Below are 27,539 nucleotides of genomic sequence, written 5' to 3'. Positions count from 1 at the left end.
TTATATATTTTAATTCAAATACGCCTCATCCTTCCTTAGATAGCACCAATATTAAGAAAAAAACCTTAAATTGAAAGTGATAACAAACCTTTTTTCAACTTTTGATCCCTCTACTTCAATTATAAACATATAATTTAACTGACTTAGAACAGTAATTTGACTTCTAATTATTCCAATCCCATTTTGATTCTTACCAGGACGACCAAACATTTTATGAAATAAAATTACAATAACTCTTCATAATGAATTCAAAACCATTCTTGGCCCCTCTAGCCATCAAGGAACCTTCTTATTTATTTCTTTATTCTCCTTCATCTTGTTTAATAATTTTATAGGTCTATTCCCTTATGTATTTACTAGCTCCAGACATCTAACCTTTACATTAACCCTCGCCCTGCCTCTTTGAATAAGCTTCATAATCTACGGCTGAATCAACCACACTCAACATATATTTGCCCATCTCGTTCCTTCTGGAACTCCAGCCCCTCTCACGCCATTTATAGTGTGCATTGAAATAATTAGTAACATTATTCGACCCGGAACCCTAGCTGTTCGGCTAATAGCAAATATAATTGCAGGTCATCTCCTCTTAACCTTATTAGGTAACACAGGGCCTTCCTTATCTCTTTCCATACTTTCATTATTAATAATTGGACAAATTACCCTTCTAATATTAGAATCTGCTGTTGCAGTAATTCAATCATACGTATTTGCAGTACTAGTCACACTATATTCAAGAGAAGTTACTTATGTCAGCACCACAAAATGATCCCTACCACCTAGTTGATCAAAGCCCTTGACCACTTACTGGAGCTCTAGGAGCCTTAATTACAACCACAGGTCTCACTAAGTGATTCCCTCTCTATTCTTCCTAGGTATACTTATTACATTATTAACTATAATTCAATGATGACGAGACGTAACTCGAGAAGGAACATATCAAGGATTACACACTATACAAGTTACATTAGGTCTTCGATGAGGTATAATTCTATTTATTATTTCTGAAGTATTCTTTTTTGTTTCATTTTTCTGAGCTTTCTTCCACAGTAGACTAGCACCGACAGTAGAAATTGGATCCTTCTGGCCTCCAGCAGGCATTGTACCATTCAACCCAATACATATTCCCCTACTCAATACTGCAATTCTACTAACCTCAGGAGTTACTGTAACATGAGCTCATCACAGACTAATAGAAGGTAATCACACTCAAGCCACACAAGGTCTACTACTCACAATCCTCCTAGGCCTATACTTTACTGCCTTACAAGCATATGAATATTATGAGGCCCCATTCACCATTGCAGATGCTGTCTATGGCTCAACATTTTTTATAGCAACACGGTTCCATGGTCTTCACGTTATTATTGGTTCAGGAATAACGTGAAGAACATACCGCGTAGAGGGAGCCTTGTTATTCCATTGTTCAAAACTGTTTGACGATGAGAGGCTAAATCAATATTTCGTGCGTTGATATATATATATATATATATATATATATATATATATATATATATATATATATATATATATATATATAAACGGCAACTTAGGGTATAGATTCTAAACGCGAGGGGACTCCGTCCCGACTTCGAAAAAACATGTAGGCGTCGCCCAGTTCCTAAAAAAAATACAATGAAGAAATATAGGAAGGGGGAACAAGCGTGACGTCATGCTGCTACCTACCGTCCTCCTACCTTTTCAGATCCACTTTTACCCCTTTTATGACCCCCAAATTAGAACATTTTAGATGGTTTAAAATTCTTGTATTTTTGATCATTGCAACTTGACCTGTAAAGAAGACACAAAATTTCTCCATTAACTGTACAGGAACGAAATAGAATCATCCCTAAGAATCTGAAGCTTCGACATAACACTCCATTTGTGATGTGTGTCACTGCATGAGACCAATGCGTGGTAGCGATTTGTGTTCATGCAAAGCAAAATGTGCGTACATCAGCACAATACAAAACCGAAAAAAGCTATTTATTAATGCTTATTTTCATTACCGCAAACTAAACGCAAATATTACGTTGTGTCGAGCTCGAAAACCGCTAGTGAATGAGGGCTCAGAGCGCTTGAAAAAATTGATTTACACAATAATTTTGTACTCTGAGTCCAGGAAATGAACACCAATAGGCCTACATACATTTCAATTTCTTACTGGTAAATAGTTATCCGGACTTTCGGTATCCAGTTCTCAAACAAGCCAAAAAGTTTGCTATAGTAGATTAATTCAACGACGGTACTAAGAATGAGCTGTTTCAAAGAAACAATACACAGTAATTTTTGAAAAAGCGGTAGATGAGCCTTCGTAGGAATGCCTGCGTTTGTCTTTATTCGTAAAGACAATAAATCAAGCAATTTTTGTACTAGTATTACCATTTCTTCTATCTACTACATAATATTACGCAACTCTATCATACAGGGCATAGTGTTTCATTTCAGTATTCTCCCCATTAAATTGATCACTTGTGACTATAAATATCTATATATTAAAACGCTAGGTTTATATGTTTGTGTGCAAAAAAGTTTATATGTTTGTCTCCAATCCTTTTGACAATGAGATCTCGAAAACCACAAGTGCTAGAATCGTGCCATTTCTGCTTGTCGATTCCAAATATTGTGTAGATTGGCCCAGTTCCAATTGAATATTTAAAAAACGTAGCCATTATTTCTTTAATACATTTTTTATGGTACACTGGAAATGTTGACATTTTAAAAAATAACACATTCTATAAGTTATACACTCCAACACAACATGTTTGTAAACAGTGGTTGTATATTTCTCAGGCGTTTGTTTCATGACCAATTGATAATGAAAATCTAAGAAAACTATTTCTCGAGTGATGGAGAATCTTTAATATTTAGAATGTTTTGCTAATGAACACCATATATCAGTGGCATTGTAATAAATTGTGTATGTAATGTATTTGCTTATTACATACTGCATGCAAGAAGAAAGGAAGCACTGATCATACATGAATTAGAAATTCCAACCAGAAGTAGGTTCATTCTTGCAAACGGTGCGAGATATTGAAAAAATAATCGAAAAAATCTCTCCTTTGTGGTACCCCTTGCCGATTTTTATCAAGACGTCTTTCATTTGTGTCTATAAGGGGACATGTGCAGATGTTGTGAGGAATGACAAGGAGATTCATGCTCATATGTGAATGATGCGCTGTGTAGAGAGTGCAGCTTAAGCTAGTCTAATTAAAATAAATCCAGGTTCTGAAAATCTATTGATAATAAGGAAGGTAATTGTATTCGAAACAACTAGACATTTACAGAAGAGTGAATATTGAATCGAAGGAAAAACATGTTTTTAAGCGTAAATAATAATAATAATAATAATAATAATAGTAATAATAATAATAATAATAATAATAATAATAATAATAATAATAATAATAAAGTACCGTTATAACAAAAATCCCAACTGGGTTTTGATGAAAGTTCAAACTGGATTTAAGTAGAAGCTCAAAGGTAGTTCTTGATGAAAACGGGAGCCAATTTTGATTGAAAACTAAGCCGATTTGAAGATCTAAGACATATGTAGATTCTCAAGGAACCAATACCGGATTCGGTAAACATCGCAATGGTTTTAGTAAAAGCAAAAACTCAAAACTGTTCTTGAAAACACAAAAAACTATCTGTGGAAAGGAAATGGGTTCCGGAGAACAACGAAAAAATTTCTAGTCAGAAATAGAACCAGTTTTGGAAAAACTGATACAGGTTTTGATGAAAAACTGAACCGGCTTTGAAGAAAACCGAAATCGGTTTCAGTAGAAAAACCGTACCGGTTTTTGAAGAATACAAGAACCGGTTTTGGAGAAAACCGTAACCGGTTTCGATGAAAACCGAACCGAAAATCAAAAAAACTAAACCGGTTTCGGTCAACTGAAATCGGTTTTTTTGAAGAAAACCGAAACCGGGTTCTGAAGAAAACCGATACCGTTTTTTTTAAAGAACCGAAACCGGTTTTTTGGATAAAACCGGTTACGGTGAAAACAGGTTTTTTTTAAAAAAACGGTTTAGGTTTTTCTTGCAAACCTGAAACAGAAAAACCGGTTTCTGCGCCTACCACTAGTATATATTGTATGTGTGTGTCGTCTTTTTAAGCGCATGAATAATTGTATGTTTATCTGTTTATTTATATATTTATTTATTTATGTGTATTTATATATATCTAGAATATTATTTAATTATTTATGCCAATTATTTGTTAGTTTAGATTAGTTGTGCCAAGATCATCCTTTTGATGTGTGTGTGTAATTTACAACAGATAGGAAGCCTCGGTATAGGGAAATACGAATTAGAATACTTAAAGTGGATTGGCTGCTGCCAGGAGCCAATCAGAAGCAAGATATCTCAGCTCTTGTGTGTATATAAGACTGCACGTATCTCATGTATCTTATAGTGTCTGATGAAGTCAAAATGTTAGTTGGCGAAACTGAACACGTATGTAATATTTTTATGTGAATATATTGTTTTGGTCAGCAAATATTTTGTTTGTGTTTAAGTATATATAAAGCAAAGCTTCTACTTATGGAAAATATTACATGTGTAAGGATAAAATAGTATTGTAACGCCGCTAGTGGCGCATCGAGCCGGATGCTTCATATCGTGTGGAATGAGTTGATAGCTGGTAAATTTGCAATTAAGTTTGGGAGTGAGATACGTTTTACTGATAAGTATAGTGTCAAATTGTACCTCGTGTAATAGTTGTTAAAATATGAATTTATGAGGTAAGTACAAGAGAATGTTGATAAATAGAAATAAAAGTCATAGTCAAATAACTAGATACATGATCACTATGAAGTTAAAAATTTTTTTCGGATGGAGATACATGAAAGTGCACGTACGAACCACTGTATGTGTCATGAAAATCGAGGTGAAGAATGTTGCGAGCTGCGTGTTGAACGTGTTTTTATTATTAACCGGTTAACTGAAAAGCTCGAGTATATTCGAGATTTTAATTTTACAAATAATTTAAAACCTCGAGTATATTCGGGCATTATTACAATTGATCACTGTTGAACGGTACAAAGTTTATAAGCTCGAGTATATTCGAGGTTTTATTGAAAGCACATTTTAGGCTTACGTAAATCATTGTTGCATTCAGTAAAAATAATCACATTGTTGCCATTCGTTTTGTTCCTAAAATGTTAGATGTTAGAATTTAGCAATAAGAAAATAGGTAAAAATTGAAACGCTCCTTTGGAAATAATTGGTAAGTTAACCGGTTAATGGTTGTGCAAAAGACGAACGTTTTGAAGAGTGTGGGTGACAAATGCTAATAGTTTATGCATATAAAGAAATTGATTAGTCTTTCGAAGTCTCACCTTTTCGATTTTGAACATAATGAGTCAATAGTGGTACTACAAGTTTCGGCCTGAATTCTTCTGGAGCAAGCCGAGACTTGCATTCGTAGCTGTATCTCGGAGGCGGGAATTGATACCAAGTGTTGCAGATTCGGACAGTTTTCATAGGAAAAGGAAAAGTGTGCACCTGTTTGTAGGATAACAGGTTCATAGGTTGCACCTGTTTGTAGGATGTACTTCGTTTCCTTGACAGCGTTTACCTGGGAGAGGAATTGGTCGTAATGAGCAAGATTGTTCAAATCGGCATCTGTTCTTGAAAATTACGATTTGTTTATGCAAAGGTCGTTGATAGTATCCTGTGATGATCTCAGAATTCGAACTATGTAGGTTGGTCCCTGATTGTTGTGAATACGGATGCATTTTTAAAGGTGTATCCCACTTCAGGAAGTTAAGCCTATATATCAAGTGTTATAGATAGACGGACCCCTCGTACTACTATTGACATGGTATGTGGCTGAGGTTGCTAGTGTCGGATGTTGTTGAGAGAAGTTCAAGTTTTAGTTTTCCTGAACCTTTCGAAACTGGATTATCACGAATTATTTTGCGAAGTTGGCCGACTGTGATTTAATGATGAATCCATTTTTTTTTTTGTTTCTACCATTTGCGAAATATCTTTGCGTTGCCGATACTGGAAAAGTTAGAGAAGTAAAACCTACACGATGGCAAATAACGTGATTATATCACTTCTAAAATGTAGAACCGACTAATAGTAATGTTATACATTTAGCGAACAAGCAAGGTTTTTCGGATTGACTCTAGAAGATGCTATTGTACCTAATCATGTAGGAAAGCGAGGACGATGTTATATGTATAAACACAGTAAGGTCAGATATTTTGCCAAAAGTGCTGTAAGTGGATTTGCCTAAGTCACGCAAAAATGATGTGTGGAGACTGCTGCAGAATTGAAACGTGAATATACCGCTATTAGGAGAAATCCTGGTTTATTTCTTTCTAGTTAATAAATATTTTATATTCAGTACCGGTGTTTAAGCAATAAAATAGTCACATAATTATTGAACTTAATTTTATCAAGAAAGGTACTGCCTCAATAAAAATGTACACTTTCGCTTAAAGCGTATCCAATGTCTGGTGTTTGTATTTGATATTATAAATATAATACAAATTTAAATCCTATATCACATCTTATCAGACAAAAATGTTCCTGGATCCAGGAGGCAAAATGTTACCATTCATAAAAATTTTTTTTCACCTTACCACTATAAGGTTAAGAACAATGTATCTCACGAGGGTAAAGTGTACTGGCAGAGCATAAACATTAGGGACAAGAAGTATGCTGATAGCGATTTAGTTGGGGTCTAAAGTGAGGTAGTATATATTGCATGAATAAGGGAGCTGAGTTTGGAAGAGTTTGTTGATATAGGTGATATTTATTTTTCGATATATTAGTGTAATATGGACAAGTTATAAATTGGTATAGCTCCAGAGTGGGACTACGTAACCGGACAAGGAAAGGTATGTGGAAAACTTTTGGTTAGAAGGTCAACAGTTTTTTTTATAGATTTTGAATAATGAAGTTATCCACACTGTAAATCTATATGTTAAGTTTGGCAGTAAAAAATCTTTGTATGTACTTAGGATCGTCTATGCATAAAATACAAAAAGACGGCACCAAACCAAATTTCGAGCTACTGCTTCGGGAAAAATATTTGTGATATCTCTATGCTTTGTCATTTCCATTGTGAACCAAGTAGTATCATTTATTGGTAGAGAACACTCAATTAAAATAATTTACAATGTTCAACTCAGATGGCAAGAAAAGAGTGAGAGTGACTTGGACAACGTGATCCCACACTAGAGAAGTGTGCCAAATCAAATTTTTTATATTCTGCGTTTAATGTGGTGATGTACAGTAGAATGGTGCTCAAAAGTGCAGTGAACAGAAAACCACCTTTAAACTATACTATAAAAATGTACAAAGTGTTACAAACAATTTTACAGACTGTACCGTAAATATGGCTGTTTAATTGTGAGCGAAACATGTCTGAAAATATCAATAAGGAACAGTGGAATGTCGTTTCGCAATCAATTCTCTACATAAAAATAAGACCGCAAGACCATAAAGGCGGATTGTTTGTAGTATTAAAATTAATGGGGCAGCAGACCACAGAATGATCTCGTACGTGAGTGTGAAACTATTTGAGCAGAGGTAAGTCTGTCCAAAAACAGTCTTCGCAGGGTGTTTCTGCAGACCATATAGGAACAGTGCTCTAAGCATGTATAGCCAGAGTTGAACTTCGATTAAACTTCTAATCACACTCTTAGCATACGTGACCTCTTTTTTCTGTATGGACTAACATGTGTGTAACCAAACTTAAACGATATTTAAATTCGCCGTCACACTCGTAGCATGTGTGATATTTTGTTCCTCTGCGGATTAACATGTGTGCAGTCTAACTGGACCTCGACAACCAAATATGAACGACGAGTGAATGCCGTACCACACTCCTGGCACGTGTGAGATTTTCCTCCTGTGCGGACTAACATGTGTTTAGCAAAAGTCGAACGTCTACTAAATGCCTTACCACTCTTAGCACGTATGAGGTTTTTTTCCTGTGTGGATTAACATGTGTGTAGACAATTTTGAACGTCGATGAAATGCCAGACCACACTCGTGGCACGTGTGACGTTTTTCTCCTGTGTGCATTAACATGTGTGTAGCCAAAGTCGAACGATGATTGAATGCCTTACCACACTCATGGCACAAGTAGGGTTTTTCTCCTGTGTGGATTAACATGTGTGTAGCCAAATGTGAACGTCTAGTAAATGCCTCTCCACACTCTTGGCACGTGTGAGGTTTTTCTCGTGTGTGGACTAACATGTGTCTTTCCACATCTGAACGTCTATTAAATGCCTTACCACACTCTTGGCACATGTGAGTTCCTTCTCCTGTGTGAATTAACATGTGTCTAGCCAAAAGTGAACGATGAATAAATGCCTCACCACACTCTTGGCACGAGTGAGGCTTTCCTCCAGTGTGGATTAACATGTGTGTAGCCAAATTTGAACGATGAGTAAATGCCCTACCACACTCTTGGCACGTGTGAGATTTTTCTCCAGTGTGGATTAACATGTGTGTAGCCAAATTTGATCTTCGATTAAATGCCCTACCACACTCTTGGCACGTGTGAGGTTTTTCTCCTGTGTGAATTAACATGTGTCTAGCCAAAAGTGAACGATGATTGAATGCCTTACCACACTCTTGGCACGAGTGAGGCTTTTCTCCAGTGTGGATTAACATGTGTGTAGCCAAATTTGAACGATGAGTAAATGCCTTACCACACTCTTGGCACGTGTGAGGTTTTTCTCCTATGTGGATTAACATGTGTTTAGTCAAATTTGAACGATGAGTAAATGCCTTACCACACTCTTGGCACGCGTGAGGCTTTTGTCCTTTGTGGATTAACATGTGTGTAGCTAAATGTGAACGATGAGTAAATGCCTTACCACACTCTTGGCACGAATGAGGCTTTTCTCCAGTGTGGATTAACATGTGTGTAACCAAATTTGAACGATGATTGAATGCCTTACCACACTCTTGGCACGTGTGAGATTTTTCTCCAGTGTGGATTAACATGTGTGTAGCCAAATTTGAACTTCGATTAAATGCCCTACCACACTCATGGCACGTGTGAGGTTTTTCTCCTGTGTGGATTAACATGTGTCTAGCCAAAAGTGAACGATAAATAAATGCCTTACCACACTCTTGGCACGTGTGAGGCTTTTCTCCTGTGTGGATTAACATGTGTGTAGCCAAATTTGAACTTCGATTAAATGCCTTACCACACTCTTGGCACGTGTGAGGTTTTTCTCCTGTGTGGATTAACATGTGTCTAGCCAAACTTGAACATACTCTAAATTCCTTTTCACATACTCCACATATGTGAGATTTTTCACCTGAATGCCCTAACTCACCACTTGACATAGTTGAACTTTGACTAGAGCGTTTATCACTAGTTTCGGACGTATGACGCTTTTCACTTTCCTGTTTCACCATATTTTGTGTCAAACGTGATCGATGAAATCCTTTGCCAAACTGCGTCGAAGTATTAGATTCATCATAAGAATGAGAAATGGATTTATTTAATGTAGTAAACGTATTCCCTTCTCCGTGGAAAGCAAAGATGTTATTGCGCCTGTAACAAATTCAACAAACAATGAAATGTAAATGGAGATAATGATTAAGTAGCAAAAAAACATGTAATCATTCGCTATATTACATGTTTTATTACATTAAATAATGTAGAAATATGAAATGGAGTACCATATCACTAATGTCTCAAAATAAGTTGCTGTAGTTTGTTTCACTATATCAAATTAAATTATCATTTATATCCTGGCGGACAAAAGCGTATGACCAGGTATTGTCGGCTGTCTTGGCACAAATGCACAGTATGAGAATTAAATCTGTCTTATGTGTAGATTCGTGTGGAGAAAAAACCAACTTGCGATCCAAAGGTTTAAGAACAACTCAAAGTATTAATAGAAACTGTACCGAAGATAATTCACTTATATCATCATAAGAGGAACACGAAAGACGTTTTGAAACCAATTAAAAAATTACATACAACTTTCCAAGCTGAGGCAGAGAAACTTAGAGTAACAAGGCTAAAGACGAATCATTTACAGCGTTGTGATCGTGGTTCAGTGGTCTAGGGGCTTGACCAGTAATCTCGAGGTTCTACGATCAAATACACGTCAAGCATTTTTTTTTTTAACTTTAGGAATTTTGATGGAAATAGATCGGCGATAAAAAACGCTTCATTACATTCAAATATTTGAGTACTCGTTTGTTGCAGCACTTGAACTATCAAATTTTCAGGAGTAATACTTATAATAATAACAATTATCTCGAAGAATATTTAAGAATTAAAAAATTATTATCGCTCAGGTCGTACCATTACAAGCAGAAACGTTTTATTAGGCAAAACAAATATTTCGGTTTTGTGTAATGTTGCCCATGAAAAGACGAATTTCTCATCTCGATTCTAAAACAAACCAAACAAAATCGGGATGAAACATTTTAATTCGAGACGGGACAAGGTTAACTCACATTATAGTCATGCTTTGGAGATGAGAATCGAGACGAGACCAAAACTATCGTAAACATTGCTCATCTTATCTCGATTCTAGAAATAGTGTATGCCACTCTATAAGCAACAATTGCTCTGTAGACTGAATGTTATACATCATTTTGATAAGATTTCAGAGCTCACTGAAATATGCTCTGTGTATATATTCTTGTAGCAAAGCTTTTTTAATTAAATCTGCAAACTTCACTAGTTAGTTTATTAGAAGCTTTAGTTTTCAATTATATTCAGTTCTTTTTTTTACAGTTTTTTTCCTGAAAACGTACAGTAGAATATATTCTACACAAAATATTAGCGGAAATCTTTCGTTTAAATTTGAGTAGCTGTAGAGGTGTCTCATGATGGTACGGAACCCCTTTCCCGAAACCCCTTCGACATCTTCTGTAGCTTAGCCAGCATAACCATTACTTAAAAACAACTGTAATTACGGCTCTTGTGAGTTCAGAATCCCTACTTTCTACACCAAAATTACCTCGAAACTTTCCGTTATAACATTTAACTTTCCTTTATAACATTTAGCTAGTTGTAGGGAAAATTTCCGTTATAACATGTAGCTAGTTGTAGGAACGTATCGAGAGGGTATGTGCTGTTGGTCCTGACACTTCTCTCCAATCCCGACTATTTTGTAACTTATGACTTACGCTACGGGTTTTTTTACAGGCTTTAATACAATGTGTCCTCTTACGGAATTTGTTACCTATACTATTATTATTATTATTATTATTATTGTTACTGAATATTTGAGACCTGAATATTACGTCACACTGCCGTAGCAAAGCTGAGATAAATGCAATAAACAAGTGACAAATCTTGGGAAAAAGACGAAAATCAATGTGAAGGTTACGATTATATTTACAAGAATCTAACAACTACCAAAAAAACACGATTTCACCCACATGGCGACCGTTTTCCGGATTAAATTATAGTAATCTTAATACAACTGCTTTTACAATACCATTAGTTATACAGATAACGTGTTGAGTTTGGATCTGATTAGCCTAGCATCGACAGTCAATTTCTATCAGATCCTCGGCGAACACAATTAATTAAAAATAAAGCAAAGTGATAGATAAAAACAAGAACTGAGTAATGTAGATTTTTCATGTAAGTTAAGTAAATATGTTTTGACCTTGAGAGCAACAGAGAGATTCATGTAACTCATAAAAATTTTTCTTGTTGATTTTTAATTCTTTGTACAGGTGAGTGGATAGCAAACAGCAGATTGAGTATACACACATACATACATGTTTTACACTATGCACCTTCATGTGCATTTATGAATAAGAGTAAATGTTTTAATACTAATACACAATAACACACTGAGCAAGGCTATGTGATAATATGTAAAAAGAAAACAGTATCACGTGACAGTTTCAACACAGTAACTGTGCAAACAAACAGAGAACATATAGATAATGTTTCGGAAAGCAGGAATTAGGACGTACAGGAAAAGAGGAAGCAGAATAATTGAACTAGTCAGAAGAAAAAAGAGAAAAGCAATAGCGAACAAAGATCAAGGGGGAGTAATATACTGTATAGAGTAGGATGCGAGGAGTGGAAAAGAATTTTCATAGGAGAAACAAAAAAAAAAATGCAAAAAAAGGATTAAGCAGCACCAGGAAGTTGTAAGACTGAAAATGGACAACAATGCGATATACAAGCATCAGAAAGAAACAAACCACAGGACAGGGTGGGAAGGAGCATAGGTCATAGAAGTAGAGAACAGGACTTTGGTGACAAAATGGAAGGAAGCAAGAGAGATTATGAAAGCAGGACGCAAGGTGATGAGCTGGAATGCAAGATTCTCTATAAATAAGGAATGAGAGAAGATTCTGCTTAAAGAAAAAGGAATAAAAAGGAAAAAGAAAGAAAGAGAAACAAAATAACAAGGATAATAAGGATAATTAGAGGACAGGACGCATCCAGCGGAAAAAAGTAAACCTTTAATTGGACACGTGTGCAGCTAAAAAGTGAAAGTGAAAACCAGACATGTGTTATTTTTTAAAGAAGGGGCGGAACCTAATTAAAATTGATCTCCGGCCAGTATATATAAGTGACGACCAACTCCGAGCAACCAGAAGGAGTGGAAGTCTGATTAAGACACAGTTATTGTGTAGAAACTGTCACGTGATACTGTTTTTCAAATATTATCACATGGCCTTGCTGAATGTGTTATTGCGTATTAGTACAAAATGGAATCAAAGCCTAATAGAATAGTTATAGAAAATATTTTATATATGGTACTAGTTTATATCTATGTTAATTTTATATTGAAGCACTTCGCAAAATGAAACCTGAGTTGTAAAAACAAGGATTGCTTGTTAATGGTCGTAATATCAAAATTCTTAGTGTTTCATGTTTTAAGTGCAGTTTTCTTATTTTCGTATTAAACTCAGACATTTATATTTTTGTACTTTGAATTAGTTGCTCGTATCTCATATCAATACGGAGGCTAGTGTTTTAGAACAATTTCAAGCAATGTTGACAGAAGAATTAGAGAAAAAATTAGAAACCATTGCTCAAAAATGGTAATGAATATTGGATGCCTAGGACAAAAAATACATGAATCAGTAGGTGATCTTCAAAAGCCTGTAACAGAAACGATTATGAAGCGTAGGAAAGAGCAAATTGAATGCCAAAGCAGACAGCTTACGTATTAATATCAAAGTAGCCAATAACTCCTTAACTGAAGTACTCTCTGAATTAGTTAACGCGGCCAATCATGTTGATTCAGTAACTGATGAGTTTAAAAAAAGTGTAGCGGAATGAAAGAAAGGTCTCACTGTGTTCTATGAATACATGCGAACGGCACAGATTGAGTGTAGGCAAACCAACAAAATAAAAGAGTGCAAGGCGGAAGAGAAACCGTCTTGAATTCGAGCCAGCCCAAGTTGTGAAAGATACGTGCCAAATAAACCAGAAAGTCGATTACAGTCAGGAAAAGGAAATATGCAGTGTAGAGATAGCAAAAAAGAAGAATCGTTACGCGTACCTGTAAAAATACCGCGTTTCTAATGACATTGTTTTGCCGGCAAGGGATACCGATGTTTCACACATGATAAGCGGTAGCGTTCAGGTTGCGCGTATCCGCCCTCTCGAAAAAGCCAGGGAAGTCTTGAGAGTTCAATTGATGATTTTGTGTGATAACGAAGTTACAGTGTTGTCGGATTTGTTTCGCAGGCAAATGGTTTTGCGCGAACTAACAAATTCAAATTTGTCTTTGTAACAGTGTATGTCTAACGTAAGTTGCATTTTAGTGCTGCAAATCCATTCCGACTTTATCAGCTTTGAGTATTGTAGAAAGAAACGACTTCAAATTCACAATAGACCCGCCAAGCGAACTCTGTTTACGTAGTGAATGTCTCGTACATAATATATCGGTCGGAAATGTTTACCGTAAACAAGCGTAACACTTCCAAAAAAGCACACGCAGTCGAAAGTATATTTCTGTTATAGAACTGAAATGTAACACCAAAGTTAAGAAGAAAAATAAGATGGTCAATGATACCCAGTTGAGTTTTCGTAATACATTATTAACGTAAACTCGATTTCGAGGAGCATAATCAGTAGAATTAAAATGAGCAGACGTGATCATATCAGTACATCAGATGCAACATTTATTAATTTTCAGTTGCCGAAATGTTTGAATTTTCAAGCTAGTACTTCACTATTGCGAAATTGTAAAAAGCGAAAGTTTAAGTGTAGTGCTACACAAAATGTAGACATGTTGATTGCTCATGATGAAAACAATGTGCGTCGACCTCCACGTACAGCGTATTCTCAGCACGCACAACCACACATTAGGCGTGCAGAAGGAAATAAGTTGAGAATAAAAGGAAAGTGCCTTGGTAAGCGTAATTCGGAACGCACTAACCTCGGTCAAAGACGAACTACATGCAAATTAAAGTCGAGCTGTAGGCGAGGTTGTTTCGAGTCAATCATGCGGAAGAAGTATACATCGACTCCGAAGAGCACTAAAAAGCTTAAGTGAAAACACGTGCGAACATTGTATAGTAAACTACATGGCAAAATATACTAATAGTAAGCGCAAAAGTAAAAGGAAATTTATGGCAGGTATCGCAATGCAGCGTACATCCAAACGTCGCAAAGGAAGGCGTGTCATTACGTGGAAGTTTAGTAAATACGCTGCAAAGAGGAGAAAAGTTCCGAAATTAAACTAACTAACTGGAAAAGTACACGTAACCGTGCTTAATTACAGCTTACAAGCGTAACCGGCACAGATGGAAAAATAAAATATTAGCACAAAAAAAGCGTAAACTTCAGCCCAACTCGGGTTAAACTCCGGAAGAGATGAGAAATCAGAAATACCGAATTTGAACTTTTTAACTTTTAGATTATGAAAAAAAGGTTTATTGTTCATTTATTTGTTTATTTCCCCGAATTTCGAAGGTTAATTTTCATAATCAAAGTGTGTGCCCACCGCCACTGACGCACCAGTCCAAGAAACCATCAACATCGCCTTACAATCAGGTACGTTTATTTAGATGTCATATTTTGTTGTTTCCTTACAGCATTTGGAGATGAAAGATGAATGTGGAAAGGAGAGGAAAGACAGCATTGGAAATTTTAAACAGGTAATTGATTTAGAACGCGATTTCCGACTTTGAAATTGTAATAATACCGCACCACTTTTGAAAAGTATGGCTATCCCGTTTTGGATGCGGACTTTCAGTATCGAATTCTTATTAGGATGTTTAAGTTTTGCATTTTTTTTTCAGATCTTTCCAGTTTTGGGAACCATACTTCATAATGAAATTTTATTATCAAATTTTGCTTGAGTTTTTAATCATTCTCCTTTATGATTATATTAACATTAACTGTCCCCATACAATCAAGCATTTAGAGACATGTTAGGCAATTAGATATAATTACGAACATAATTAGAGAAGTACTAGTAATAACTACAATTAATCATAAAGTTAAAATTTTGGGTAATTAAAAAAATGTGCTCTTCAGATAGTGAAGTTTTTCATCAGATGTTGTGATTGTATAATGAGAAAATATGTGAAAATTTGTAATGTAAGATCATGTCGCCGTCAAAATACTGTAAGTTAAACACAATTTAGTATAATATTGAAAGTAATTGACAATAACCTTGAATTTGATAAAGTTGCTCGTTGATTTGTTCGTCGTTCGATATATACATGCAGTCTACTATGAAAAGTCAATGTGCATTCAATGTGACTAATGATAACAGAAGTTAATTGACTTCAGAGAAAGCGATATTATAAGTTAAGAAGAGTTGAAGGTTAAAATATATTTCATCCCCCAGAGACATCTCTACTTTCGTTATAAAATTAAAGTGATGAAACCAGTCCGACGCCTGGTTGGGTCCCAGCTAATGTGCAAATTCGGCAATTGACTAAAATTTCAAAATTTTGTTATAATTTTTAATGTTTGGCATAATTAGAGAAAAGTATAATAGTACTAAATTTATGTTCGGATTTTATATTTTGATATAATAATTAGTGTTGATTTGGATTTATAGAAAAGAATTAGTTTTGATTTGCATTTAGAGAAAGTAAATTAAATGTTATTCTTTTTGATATTTGAAAATAACTCTTGTATTCTTGTGCCGGGAATCATAAACCGATCTCGAGAAAAAGAAAAAGGGAAGACTGTTTACGATTCCACGTTACCCTTTACTACGACAAACACCGGATAATATGATGTATCGATAGTACGGAGTGCCTACGTCAGTTACGCAGTATATGGTAAAACTAAGATTTATGTTATGAGAACATATTAAGATTGCTACGTACGAGTAGGCGATGAACAACAATAATGTTTAATGAACAAGTTAATATTACTGTTATCTTGTGTTTCACTATTGTGACAAATGCTCTCGGATGTGACTTTATTCTCGATAAAGATAAGTGCAATTGCTAGTAAACCACACTTAAGTATCAGCTAGCGCTCTTTAAAAGGTTACATTTGTAAACCTACCAATTTTGTAGGTACGAGCGGGCCTGAAGTAATACTAATGATTAAAAAATTGATGAATTGAAATGTGAGGCTGTAGCATTAAATCTCCTCCCAGGGTGTATTTCTTGTCGTCCTCTTCATTATATTTATTTTCTTAAAATGCCTCCTCAAGGCCTGAATGTTGACAGCCCAATTGGGGTTCGGAAATTAACTCTGATTTGTAATGACTTGAATACCGAAGGCATGCAACTAGGGTGGTATGTAAGGTCTTAGGGTAGAAGCGATTCATTCGAATCGTCAGGGACCCTGCAAGCTTCAAATGTAAGAGATTGTCAGCACCGTTGGTTTTAGGATCCAATTCATTAATCTGTATTTTTAATGAATGACTTACAACCTGTGTTGTCAAATAATTACGCACAGAATGGCGTTCTGTAGGGCATAACCGCCGTTTTACTAATTTATTTGTATTAAAATGTTCAAACGGTTATTAGTTACGTTGTACAATGCAAGTTACAATGTATAATATAACGAAACTGACTTAACATTGACGGAAATTCTTTAAAAATTTGGCGGTCCTTAGAGTGACTGTTTTTCACGCCACTAAAACAACAAAGCCTTCCTGTAATTAGAACTGATGCTGACCCCAACATTAACACCAAAATAAAGTTACATGTTCTATCGTAGGTAGTTGAAACTTCGTGTATACAGTTCATGGTTTTACCGAGGGAGGACTGTGAAACTCTGTTCATATTTTGGCGAAGTAATGCCCGATGTGCAAAGTAACCCCTTGTCAAGGTAGCTAGTAACCACTGTAAGCGAAATGAAGTATTAAAATTTAGTGTGGCAAACCATAACACGGAACTATGAAAATGTTTGTGAATGAAGGGATCCATATGATTAAGAAGTTACGTCCCTAATGTATTGTGTTACTTTGGAACACAAATATACAAGCAAAGAAAGCATTTCAGCATGTTACCTATAAAATACTTAGGAACGTACAAGAACACATTCAACACGTAAGACGTGTAAGTCATCCTAAATACAGAATTTTGCGCTATCTTTTTTTACCCACATTCTGCGTAATGCCCTAATCTGTATAGCAATCTTATTTTTACCGGCCACCTAGCACATGCTGATTAGCGTTGTTTTTACAATAATTCATATATTATGCACGTACACCAAGCTCCTAAAGTGATCCCATATTGAAAAATGCAAGTCCATACCCTAAAAAAGATTCCTGGGAATGGAAAAAGTCGAATTCCTTGAAAAAATGAGTGCAGTTACGAAATGGACTGTTGTATGGACCTCTACAAATAATGAACATCCATTGTTGGTTAAAATATTCTTTATCTTGTATTTTACTTATGCCTTTCGAAGCCAGCCGGAAAAATCAAGCTAGACCCATTTGAGCTAAATCAAAATAAAATCACAAACGTCCATAGTGTATGTTCGAATATAATACATGACAGATTTACATTTGTAAAATTGTAGGATAATTACCATTCTCATTATTTGGTATTTTACATAAGTCTCTATATAAATAAAACAATATCGTCGAGCACCCATATTTTAAATATGTGAACAATTAGTGGGAAATGTGTAACCAATAATAAAGAAATAATTATTTTATCAAGATATGAACTACATAAGAATTGTATGGATCGTATCAATCTTGTTATTATTTTTATTTGGTACACAGCTTGTCTATGTGTGCCATGTCATTTCCAAATTGTAGGCTACTAACTTACGTTCATGATATCTCCCATACCTAAATATTTCTCGTGAAGTATTGCTTTTAACCAACAAAATTTCCAAAACCATGTAACCGTATTATCAATCTGAGCGAATTAGTTAATGAAAAATTGAACATTACCTTTTTGGCCGAACTGAATTTAAACTTTTTGTTGTTAATTGTTGGGAGTCGTTAGAATACGACGCGCAAGTCTCCTGAACCACAATTTTTCTTAGCGTTTCTGTATTACTTTCAAATTCAGGATCTTCTTCTAGTGCTAAATCTGGTTTCACCCTATCAACATTTAGTTTCACATCCAAAGAGCACATAGCTTTATCCTTGTCCACTGATACATCTCCTTCCGTTGTAGATAATATTAACTCTTTGTTGTCATTCATCAGTTCGTATGTCCACCCTCGCCCTTCGAGCGGATCATCATTAGGTAAGACATAAGCAATTTCTTCTTTGCACATCAATTCCGACTTAACAGACGCCTTACCAGCCATTGTGAATTGAAATATAATAAGAATTTAACACTGTTCTTATACTCCCCTTATATTTTACACTGCCAGTGTTAATGAAATTAATTACAATTACGTTCACAAGAGCCACTTTATATTTCCAATCTTCTTCTTCTTCCTCTTATTCTTCTTCCTCAACTACTACTCCTCTCTAGTGATGGGTAAATTCCCGGGAAGATATTTTTCGGGAATATTCCCTGGGAATATTCCCGGGAAGATTCCCAAAATGGGAATTTATCCGGGAATTTATGTACAATCAGAAAAAAATTGCATTCTATTACTATATTATAATTTCAAACTTGAATTAATTTTTATATCACAGCATATGATTACTGTTGTCCCCAGAGGATTCTTTAAAATGTATATTTTGAACGGTACTATGTTACTTTATTAACACTTTATTATATTTAGAGAGTACGCATAGATGTATATTTACTTACAATATGTTGTATCAATTAAATATGTGTGAAAAAATATATAGTTAAGTCCTAATACTTTTAAACCGCTAAACAGTTTAAATTTATATGTAAATGGATTTGCTAAACCTGACTACTACTGATATTATAAACACATTAAATTTATAAATGCTATAAACCAATTAGATTGGGTAAATGCCAGAAGATACATGTCTCACCAATTTATCAACATTTGCGCATACATATTTATGTTCACAAAATTTGCAAGATACTTACTCATCTTTATATTTCAGCACGTAACATTGCCATACACGACCTTTCATTCTACCTATTTCTCGAAATTCCATACGTTAATTCACATGTAAGAGAAGTCCGAGTACCTCTTCAGAAATTAGAGTCAGACATAGTGATTGGCAAATTCTCGGGAAGATATTTTTCGGGAATATTCCCAAAAATGAAAATTTTCCGGGAATTTATGTACAATCACAAAGAAAATTGCATTCTTTCATTATATTATGATTTCAAAAATAAATTCGCTTTTAATCACAGTATATTACTGTTGTCCTCCGAGGAGTCCTTAAAAATCTATATTCTGAACGATGTTATGTTATTTTCTTAATATTCTATTATATTTAGAGAGTACGCATAAATGGATATTTATTTACAATAGGGTCCTATATAAGTAAATATATTTCAAAAATTGTATAGTAAGTCCACATATTTTTAAACCGCTATAAAGTTTACATGTAAGTGGCTTTTCTAAACTTGACTCTACTACTGATATTATAAGCATATTAAATTTTTAAATGTTATAAACAATTTTGTCAACACTTGCGTATAAATATATATGTTCAGAATATTTGCAAGATACTTTCTTATCTTTATAATTTTGCATGTAACATTGCCACACACGAACTTTCTTCCTGCCAATTTCTCGAAATTTCATGCGTTAATACACATGTAAGAGAAGTGCGAGTACCTCTTCAGAAATTCGATTCAGAGAGAGAAGACAGACCTACGTCTATTACTAACGGTGGTTCAGGATTTATTAATAGTACCTCATCTCTATTTCTACATTACTTTACAAAATGGTTCCTTTTCATCATTTGTAAATTAGTACTCTGCTAATTTTGGCTGTTGTTTAGCATTGGGTGCCAGCTTTTGCAACTACTTTTTTGCGATATGCTATTCCGATGCGGTTGTTTTATGGTTTCATACATTAAATTATGTTACCAACATTAAATTCAGACAGCATTCAGGGCGAGCGTTAGCGAGTGAACGCGGGTTAGAGCCCCGCATGGCACGTTGTTTTATATCTTCGTTACCAACAATTCACTTTCTTTTCTCACATAAATCTTTTCCACTTACGTTTACAGTTTGTACAAAACCTCTACTGCCCTAAAAAATGTTTTTGATACTTTCTTGACTACTTGAACATCACTGTCTACTCATTTCTTCCGCAAATCACCCTACGTTTTGCTAGTTTTGGTCTCCCAATACTAAACATTATTGTACAGTATTTGTTTCTTCTCCATTCTTTCTTGCCTGTTTCTGTTGTAAGCTTGGTCACTTTGCTTTAATCTTTTTTTCCCTTTTTGAATAGTTTTCTTTTTAATTCTCAATCCCTTTTTCCCTACTATGTTCTTTTATGGTGTAAAAGTAATCTTTCTACTTACAATCTTCCTCCGTTTTCTATCACCGCTTTCCTCATTGCAACCATCACCTGAATTCGATTATCCAGCTGAATTTCCTGAAACCCATTTTCTCTTAACATATAATATACCTAGGTATATTCATCTGATGAGGTTGGTGTTTTGTCCAACCAATCTATTGAGTTTTCGGAAGGACAAGCCTGGTTAAATATGATATCATAGTCAGAGAAATAGTCTAAATAGGTCAGTCCCAAATTTGTTCTTTTTCTCAAGTTTCGTTTCTCAGCGAAATAATGTTCATCTCTTTCTCGATTCTTTTCTAAAGTTCCCTCTTCATTTGAGTTTAGGGTCTCTTCCTCTACTGCTGTCTCCTGATGTTTGGGTTTTTCTTCCCTTCTTCAGTCTTCTCCTCATCCTGTTTTAGTGTCTCTTCCACTGCTACTGTCTCCTGAAGCTTGTTTGGGTTTTTCTTCCCTTCTTCATTATTTTTCTCATTGTGGTTTAAAATCTCCTCCACTGCTACTGTCTCCTGATACTTGTTTGGGTTTTTCTTCCTTTCTTCAGCCTTTTTCTCATCCGGGTTTAGAGTATCTTCTACTGTTACTCTCTTCTGATACTTGTTTGGGATTTTCTTCCCTTCTTCAGCCTTCTTCTCATCCGGGTATAGGGTATCTTCTACTGCTACTCTCTTCTGAAGGTGGTTTGGGTTTTTCTCCTCTTCTTCAGCCTTGTTCTCATCCGGGTTTAGGGTATCTTCCACTGCTTCCCTCTTCTGATGCCTGTTTGGGTTATCCTTCCTTTCTTCAGCCCCAATTTTCATGATCTCACTCTTCAAACAATTAACTATATTGGAATATGTCCCGTTTGGTACCCTAGGCTTCATGACTTGTTTTTCAACTTGCTGTTTGATTAGATTTAAAATCTTCCTTCCACGGGAAAGCAGAAAATAGCAAAAAATGAACTGACCTAAAATGTGATAGAAGTAATATTTTTTTTGTAAGTGGAGTGCAAAGTAATAGTTTTAAAAGCTTTGACTAATAGTACCTCCTGTCTACTAAATAAATCTGACTTTTGAAGTTGGCAGAAATCTTACATCCATTAAATAATTTAGGTAGCTTTGATTTCCATTGACCTAAAAGGTCAGCAATAAGTATTAGCACGTGATAGTGTAAGTCGAAGCTTTAGGAAAACATTGCTCTGCTATTTTTATCACGCTCTTTGAAATCGGTTTAATTTTTATATAATTAACATTGACAATTTGTTACCTGGCCGGACGAGTTGGGGCAACTTGCCTGCCTGCCAAACAGCATTGGATAGGTCGAACGTGAGCACGAACCTTGTTCTAGCCAGTCATCCAAACTGAGGATCCTCGTGATATTTTTCAGTATTAACAGGTGAATGCCGGGACGGCACTTCTGTAAGGCCAGAGCGGCTGGCTTTCCACATCCTTGTCCTCTATTCTTGTCCGGCCTGACCCTTAGTTTCCTAAAGACCACAACTAATTGACATTGCTAATTAGTTACTAAAAGCAACCTTTCTTAACAGCTAGATTTTATATGCACAGAACGATCATTACAATAGGTATAACCGCCATCAAATATCGATAACACGTAACTTCCACGTCATGAGCAGGTAACATAGAAGAAGCGGACGGCTACCGAACGTAATAGAATGCAGCTGATGCCCGTTATGGACAAACAAAATTTTGTAAGTAAATTTTGACTGGCGCAAACTGTTGAGGCACAAATGACTCTTGCCAGTACACCTGAGACAGTCGTACTTGTGGGATGTTCAAGCGCTACAGTGTCAAGATTTTACCAACAGTGCTCATGACGGTCAGTCACCCGCCAAGCGATCACACTTGGATCAGGTACGTGCGGTGAGCAGAAAATGAACAACGAATAGCACTATGGTATCTCACCACAGGCGTATGTCAATGGAGGAATTGACGCACCAGTACAATGTGGGCCAATAAACCCTACAACAAATTTCAACCATGACAATGTGACATACCTTACATCGGTTAGGATAACAGGCGTAGACCAACACTATTACAATAACACAGAAATAACATACGGCTGACATGAACAAAAGCAAAGGGATCATTGGACTATGGATCAATGAAAGAAGGTTATCTGCAGTGGTAAGCCCGCTTTTCACTGAACCATGTCTATTATATTGTTGGAAACAGCATGAGTATACGTCTCCGGGTTGCAGCATGGTAATTCAATAGGACAGTGGTGGTGCTGTTTATTGTCTGGGTCTGGGAAGTGACGCACAAGTATTTCTTACTCGATTAAACTTTTCATGGCCCATACCTCCAAGTCCAAGAGAGCAGCGCAGCAGGAGAACGGAAGGTGTCATCGGGCTGCTCTTTTAACATAATGGTTGGAGGAACATGAAAATGAGTTTTCAATACTACCATGATATCCAAAATTGCCAGACTTAGCCCTATTAAGCATGTATGGAATATGCTGTGATGTTCTGTGCAATGTGCTGCACATCGTCCAAATGTGCACCACTTGCAGGAACTGCTGCAGCATAGATGGCTTGGACTGAAACTGCAGAATACAAGGAGTATACCTTGAGGAATCTATTCATAAGCGTTCGAATGCTTTGATTACCCAGAATGAACACGCTATTAGATAAAGTGTCCCTAATGTAGTGATCGTTTAGTCTTAGTGTATAAAATAATCATTCCTAATAACTTGCCAACAATAGGAATATTTTATATAACATGTTTACTGAATTTTAACGACTCTTTCACCATGCCGTAAGCTGAACAGTGTTACCTAATGGAAAAAGCTGCGCTGAAATAAGAATTTTCGAAGATATTAGTGGACAAACATAAAATACATGCACACATAGAGGCATCCTAAAAAATGAATTATTGAAGTCCTACGTTATTTTCAGTGTGTGAAACGGGTATATTGTTCTGCACATTTCCATTTAAGTGATAGGACGTTTAGAACACACTTTTTGTGATTGTTCATGTTTTACCTTGACTTTTATCCAGTTGTACACAGGAACTTTATTAAACACTGAAAAGCATGTTCACGAAACTTTGATAATCGTTCATCAAGCAGAAAAATGTCCGGCTTTTCAACGATATTTTAAACGTTTTAAAGGCAAAATTTAAACTTCTAAGACCCATTGATATTCTTAAAAAAATCTTCAGTCCATTACGGTGAATATCAACCCATGTATGTAGTTCCCAGAGATCATAGGCGTATCGATCCTAGCAGGAAAGTCTAAGATGGATACGGTCATGTAGGGTTATGGAATGCTCCATCACAGGGATTGACATACTAAAGTTAACTGTAAAACAATGAATAAATAATTTATAATAGTTCTTAATATAAACTTACTCAATAGGAAAAACAAAATCTCAGTTTAAATGTATATTTCTGACTTCAATTAAAATATTTGTGGAAGTGGATGCAACTGGTAGAAATTAATGTCAAAAAATCATAATTATTTTCATGAATTTTGATTTTTCTAGGGATTTTCTAGACTTTGGTTTAGGTAACGATTATGCCCCGTAGGCCCGCTATTTACACTTAAGCTACACCTATTTACACCTAAGTTTTCTTTTCTGCCCGACAACAATTACCATCGTTAGGTAATTCACACAATGCCGTTGCATGTACTGTCTGTAGGATAGTCTGCCGAATAGTTTGTTGTTTAGGATTTTAATTCAACTCGCAGAAGCGTTGTTGTGCTAAGGTTAAATAAACATAAATTTGCTTGCCCCCACCTATTGCTGAAAAGGACGCATATGTACAATAATTTTACCATTCTCCCTGAAAACATTAAAATAACACCGACTATTTAATACACACCAGGCCCACTATGGAATTTCTGTTCCTATTTTATTGACAAGTTCTGAAATTATTATATTTATTATAAATGAAAACGAAATTATTGATTTTAGCCTACTATTTAGTGAAATGATGGTAAAAAAAATGATATCTGAAACCCTACAGTAAATGGAACGGAAACAATCATTTTGAAAACTTGCTAAAAGTTGCTTCAAACCTTACAATTGTTTTCCTCTTGCATGGTCAATACAATTGTCACTTTCAGTCTACTGGGAAAAATGTATTAAACGCCAAGCGTAGAACCTCTTAACTCCTTCCCCCTTACTTGCTCGCAACACACTATTTTTTCTCAATAGGAGCTCTGAAGTCGTGTAAATTGGACGCTTAGCAGCTTCGGAAGTTTTCGCCGAAATATGAAACCTTAAAATGTATTATACGACTTTACGCACTATTATTGCAAGTAAAATAGCAGTAAGTAGTTATAACAATATTACCGTTTATTTCAGAAGTGAGGCTGAGAGCCTCTTACGTATATTTTTAAGATAGCAAAATTGCTTTAAGGAAAAGTATTTGTTCTTAGCAGGTAAATAGAACTGTAACAAATACTGGAAGTCATTGATATCATTACATCAAAATTGTTTCAAGCGACTCAGAACCAACTTCAATCTGTCGCTTACTACACTTTTGCCATAAAATGTGGTAATAATCATGTTCATACCACATTTATTGGCTCCAAGCACGAAAATAATTTGGTGTTTGAAACAATCTAGACTACAAGTTAGTTTCTTCGTTTCATCGGAAACATTTATGCCGTAAATTCAAACGCCTGAGTGTTATATACGACATTTTTGCCTCCAGCAAGTCTAAGTACACCCGTGTAAGCGACATAGCTATCTTGGCAACGGTTAAAGATAGAAACATGGCGATTAGACCATTCGATGCGCCTTAAAATTCTGAGCCAAAAACTGCAAAAAAGTCAATTTCAAAAAAAATGTCGCTTACTGCGTTAATGCCGGAAAGGGACGATATGGTTCTTATAATTTGGAAGATAAAGTAAACAATTGGAAATAAATTCCTTCCCGGGAATTTATAGGTCAGGGAAAAAACCCCTGAATATTCCCACTTTTTAAATTCCTTCCCACCGGGAATATTCCCATTGCCCATCACTTATCCTCTCTCGGCAATTGATTGTTTGTTTGTTGTAAGCATTACAAAATTTTTGCATAGTATCATTATCACTGTATTGAACAAGAATATCGGCAATTTAGAAAGGTAATTAAACGTGTAAAATGTAAAGATTAGAATAGTTGAAAAATGATAAAAAAGTAACAAGATGTGTACAAAGTCATAAAACAGATAGAAAGTAGTAAGTATGATAAAGCGAAAATACGTGAAAAAAGAAGTGTCGCAATCGGGAAAAAGTCAAGTTTCAGGTACAGGTTCAAGGTATTTTCCTTCCTTCTCTTCGGAAGTTTGATTCCAGAAAAAAAGAAAAAAGGAGAATGTAAGTACTGCCCTTTTTTCATTTAAAGTTTTCCATTTTCTTTTTCCACCAAAATTCAAGAAGTTCTTTGTTTTTTTTTCTATTTCTTTCTCACTTAGTTCCCTTCCATTTACATTAAAGCCTAGCTTCCAAGCTAATTTAACCAAATTTCCTTCCTTTTTTATTTCATCGATCCATTTCCATTTTTCCCTGATTTTTAGGGTTTCTTCACAATTTAACAATAAGTGTTCTAATGTTTCATCTTCTTTAAAACATAATTGACATTTTTCGTTCACTTCTTTATTTTTTTTAATTTTACCCCTGTTTCAAGACTCCCTGACCTGGCTTTGAAAATAAAAATGCTTCGCAAATCATTGTTCATATAATTTATTTTCTCATAACGCCTTTTATATGTGTATATTCCTTTTAAACTGCTCTTTTTGACTACTTCTTCATAACACTTTTCCTGCGCTTTCTCTTTAATTATTTCTTCTGTGATTTTTTGGAGAGAAGTATGGTACAATAGGAAAAGGTCAGAATAAGGAGAGAATTTCGAACAGATAAAGGGGGCTGAAGGCCAAGTTCAACAGAACAAGAGGTAGAGAAAATTGAGGAGTGTAAAATGGCTGGGAAAAAAGTGTAGAAAAAGGAGGGAATGTATGAACGTGTAAAGGAAATAAAAAGTGTGTAAGTTCAGTAAATATGTATAGAAAACCCCACACAACTCTCGTCATCACAGGACACACAAAGCACGATGCACTCGCCATAACAGCCACTATACTCGATATTTCATGGATACTCTCCCGGCAATTATAGACGGTACTTGCAATCAAATATACGATCAGGTTTTAATATAATACACAAAATTTGCTTATTGAAAAATTAGTTCTTCTTCTTCTTCTTCACAAATATAAAGCCCGACCTGGCAAAGACCATTGCAAATTTATAATGTGTTTAAAGCCACTGTTGTATACATGTTGAAGGCATGAGCTACCACTGACTTTATATATTATTATTATTATTATTATTATTATTATTATTATTATTATTATTATTATTATTAATAATAATAATAATAATAATGATATGCATAACAATGAACGAAAAGTGGTTGGTGTGTTTTCTTTGTACTTTTGTTTTGATATCATTATTGTTTTCCACCGTAAATTAAATTGCACTAGTTATTTTTTTCGTTTATTCTATTTGTAAAATGTTAACTTTTACCAATGTCAACTCATTCAAGAATAGTTTTAGGCAGTGGGAATATTTACGGTGGAAAGGAAAATAAAAAACGGGAATATTCCCGGGTTGTTCTCTTGCATATCAATTTCCGGGAAGGAATTTATTTCCATTTCTTTATTTTATTTTCCAAATTATAAGATAAGTATGACAAATTACTTTATTTTCATTTATTATAATATACTTCTAGGTTTTAAACAATTTGGAGGTTACAAAAATTAAAATTCGTTGACTGTA

At 35.1% G+C, this 27,539-nt stretch overlaps 1 protein-coding gene across 1 annotated transcript; it reads right to left on the bottom strand.

Moving 5' to 3' along the window:
- Positions 1-5,340: 5,340 nt before the first annotated feature.
- Positions 5,341-18,824, bottom strand: LOC145676750 (uncharacterized). The gene is made up of 2 exons (XM_081747560.1): positions 18,312-18,824; positions 5,341-9,538 (listed from the first exon to the last, which is right to left on the bottom strand). Exons 1-2 carry the CDS (start codon positions 18,674-18,676, stop codon positions 7,933-7,935), a joined length of 1,971 nt encoding a protein of 656 aa, XP_081603686.1. The 5' UTR covers positions 18,677-18,824; the 3' UTR covers positions 5,341-7,932.
- Between the last annotated feature and the right edge of the window lie 8,715 nt (positions 18,825-27,539).

This window comes from Thermobia domestica, unplaced genomic scaffold (assembly GCF_964235325.1).
Source record: "Thermobia domestica unplaced genomic scaffold, izTheDome1.hap1.1 HAP1_SCAFFOLD_333, whole genome shotgun sequence".
NCBI lineage: Eukaryota > Metazoa > Arthropoda > Insecta > Zygentoma > Lepismatidae > Thermobia > Thermobia domestica.
Note: the sequence above shows the minus strand (reverse complement) of the source record. Positions and strands in the feature narration are given on the sequence as shown.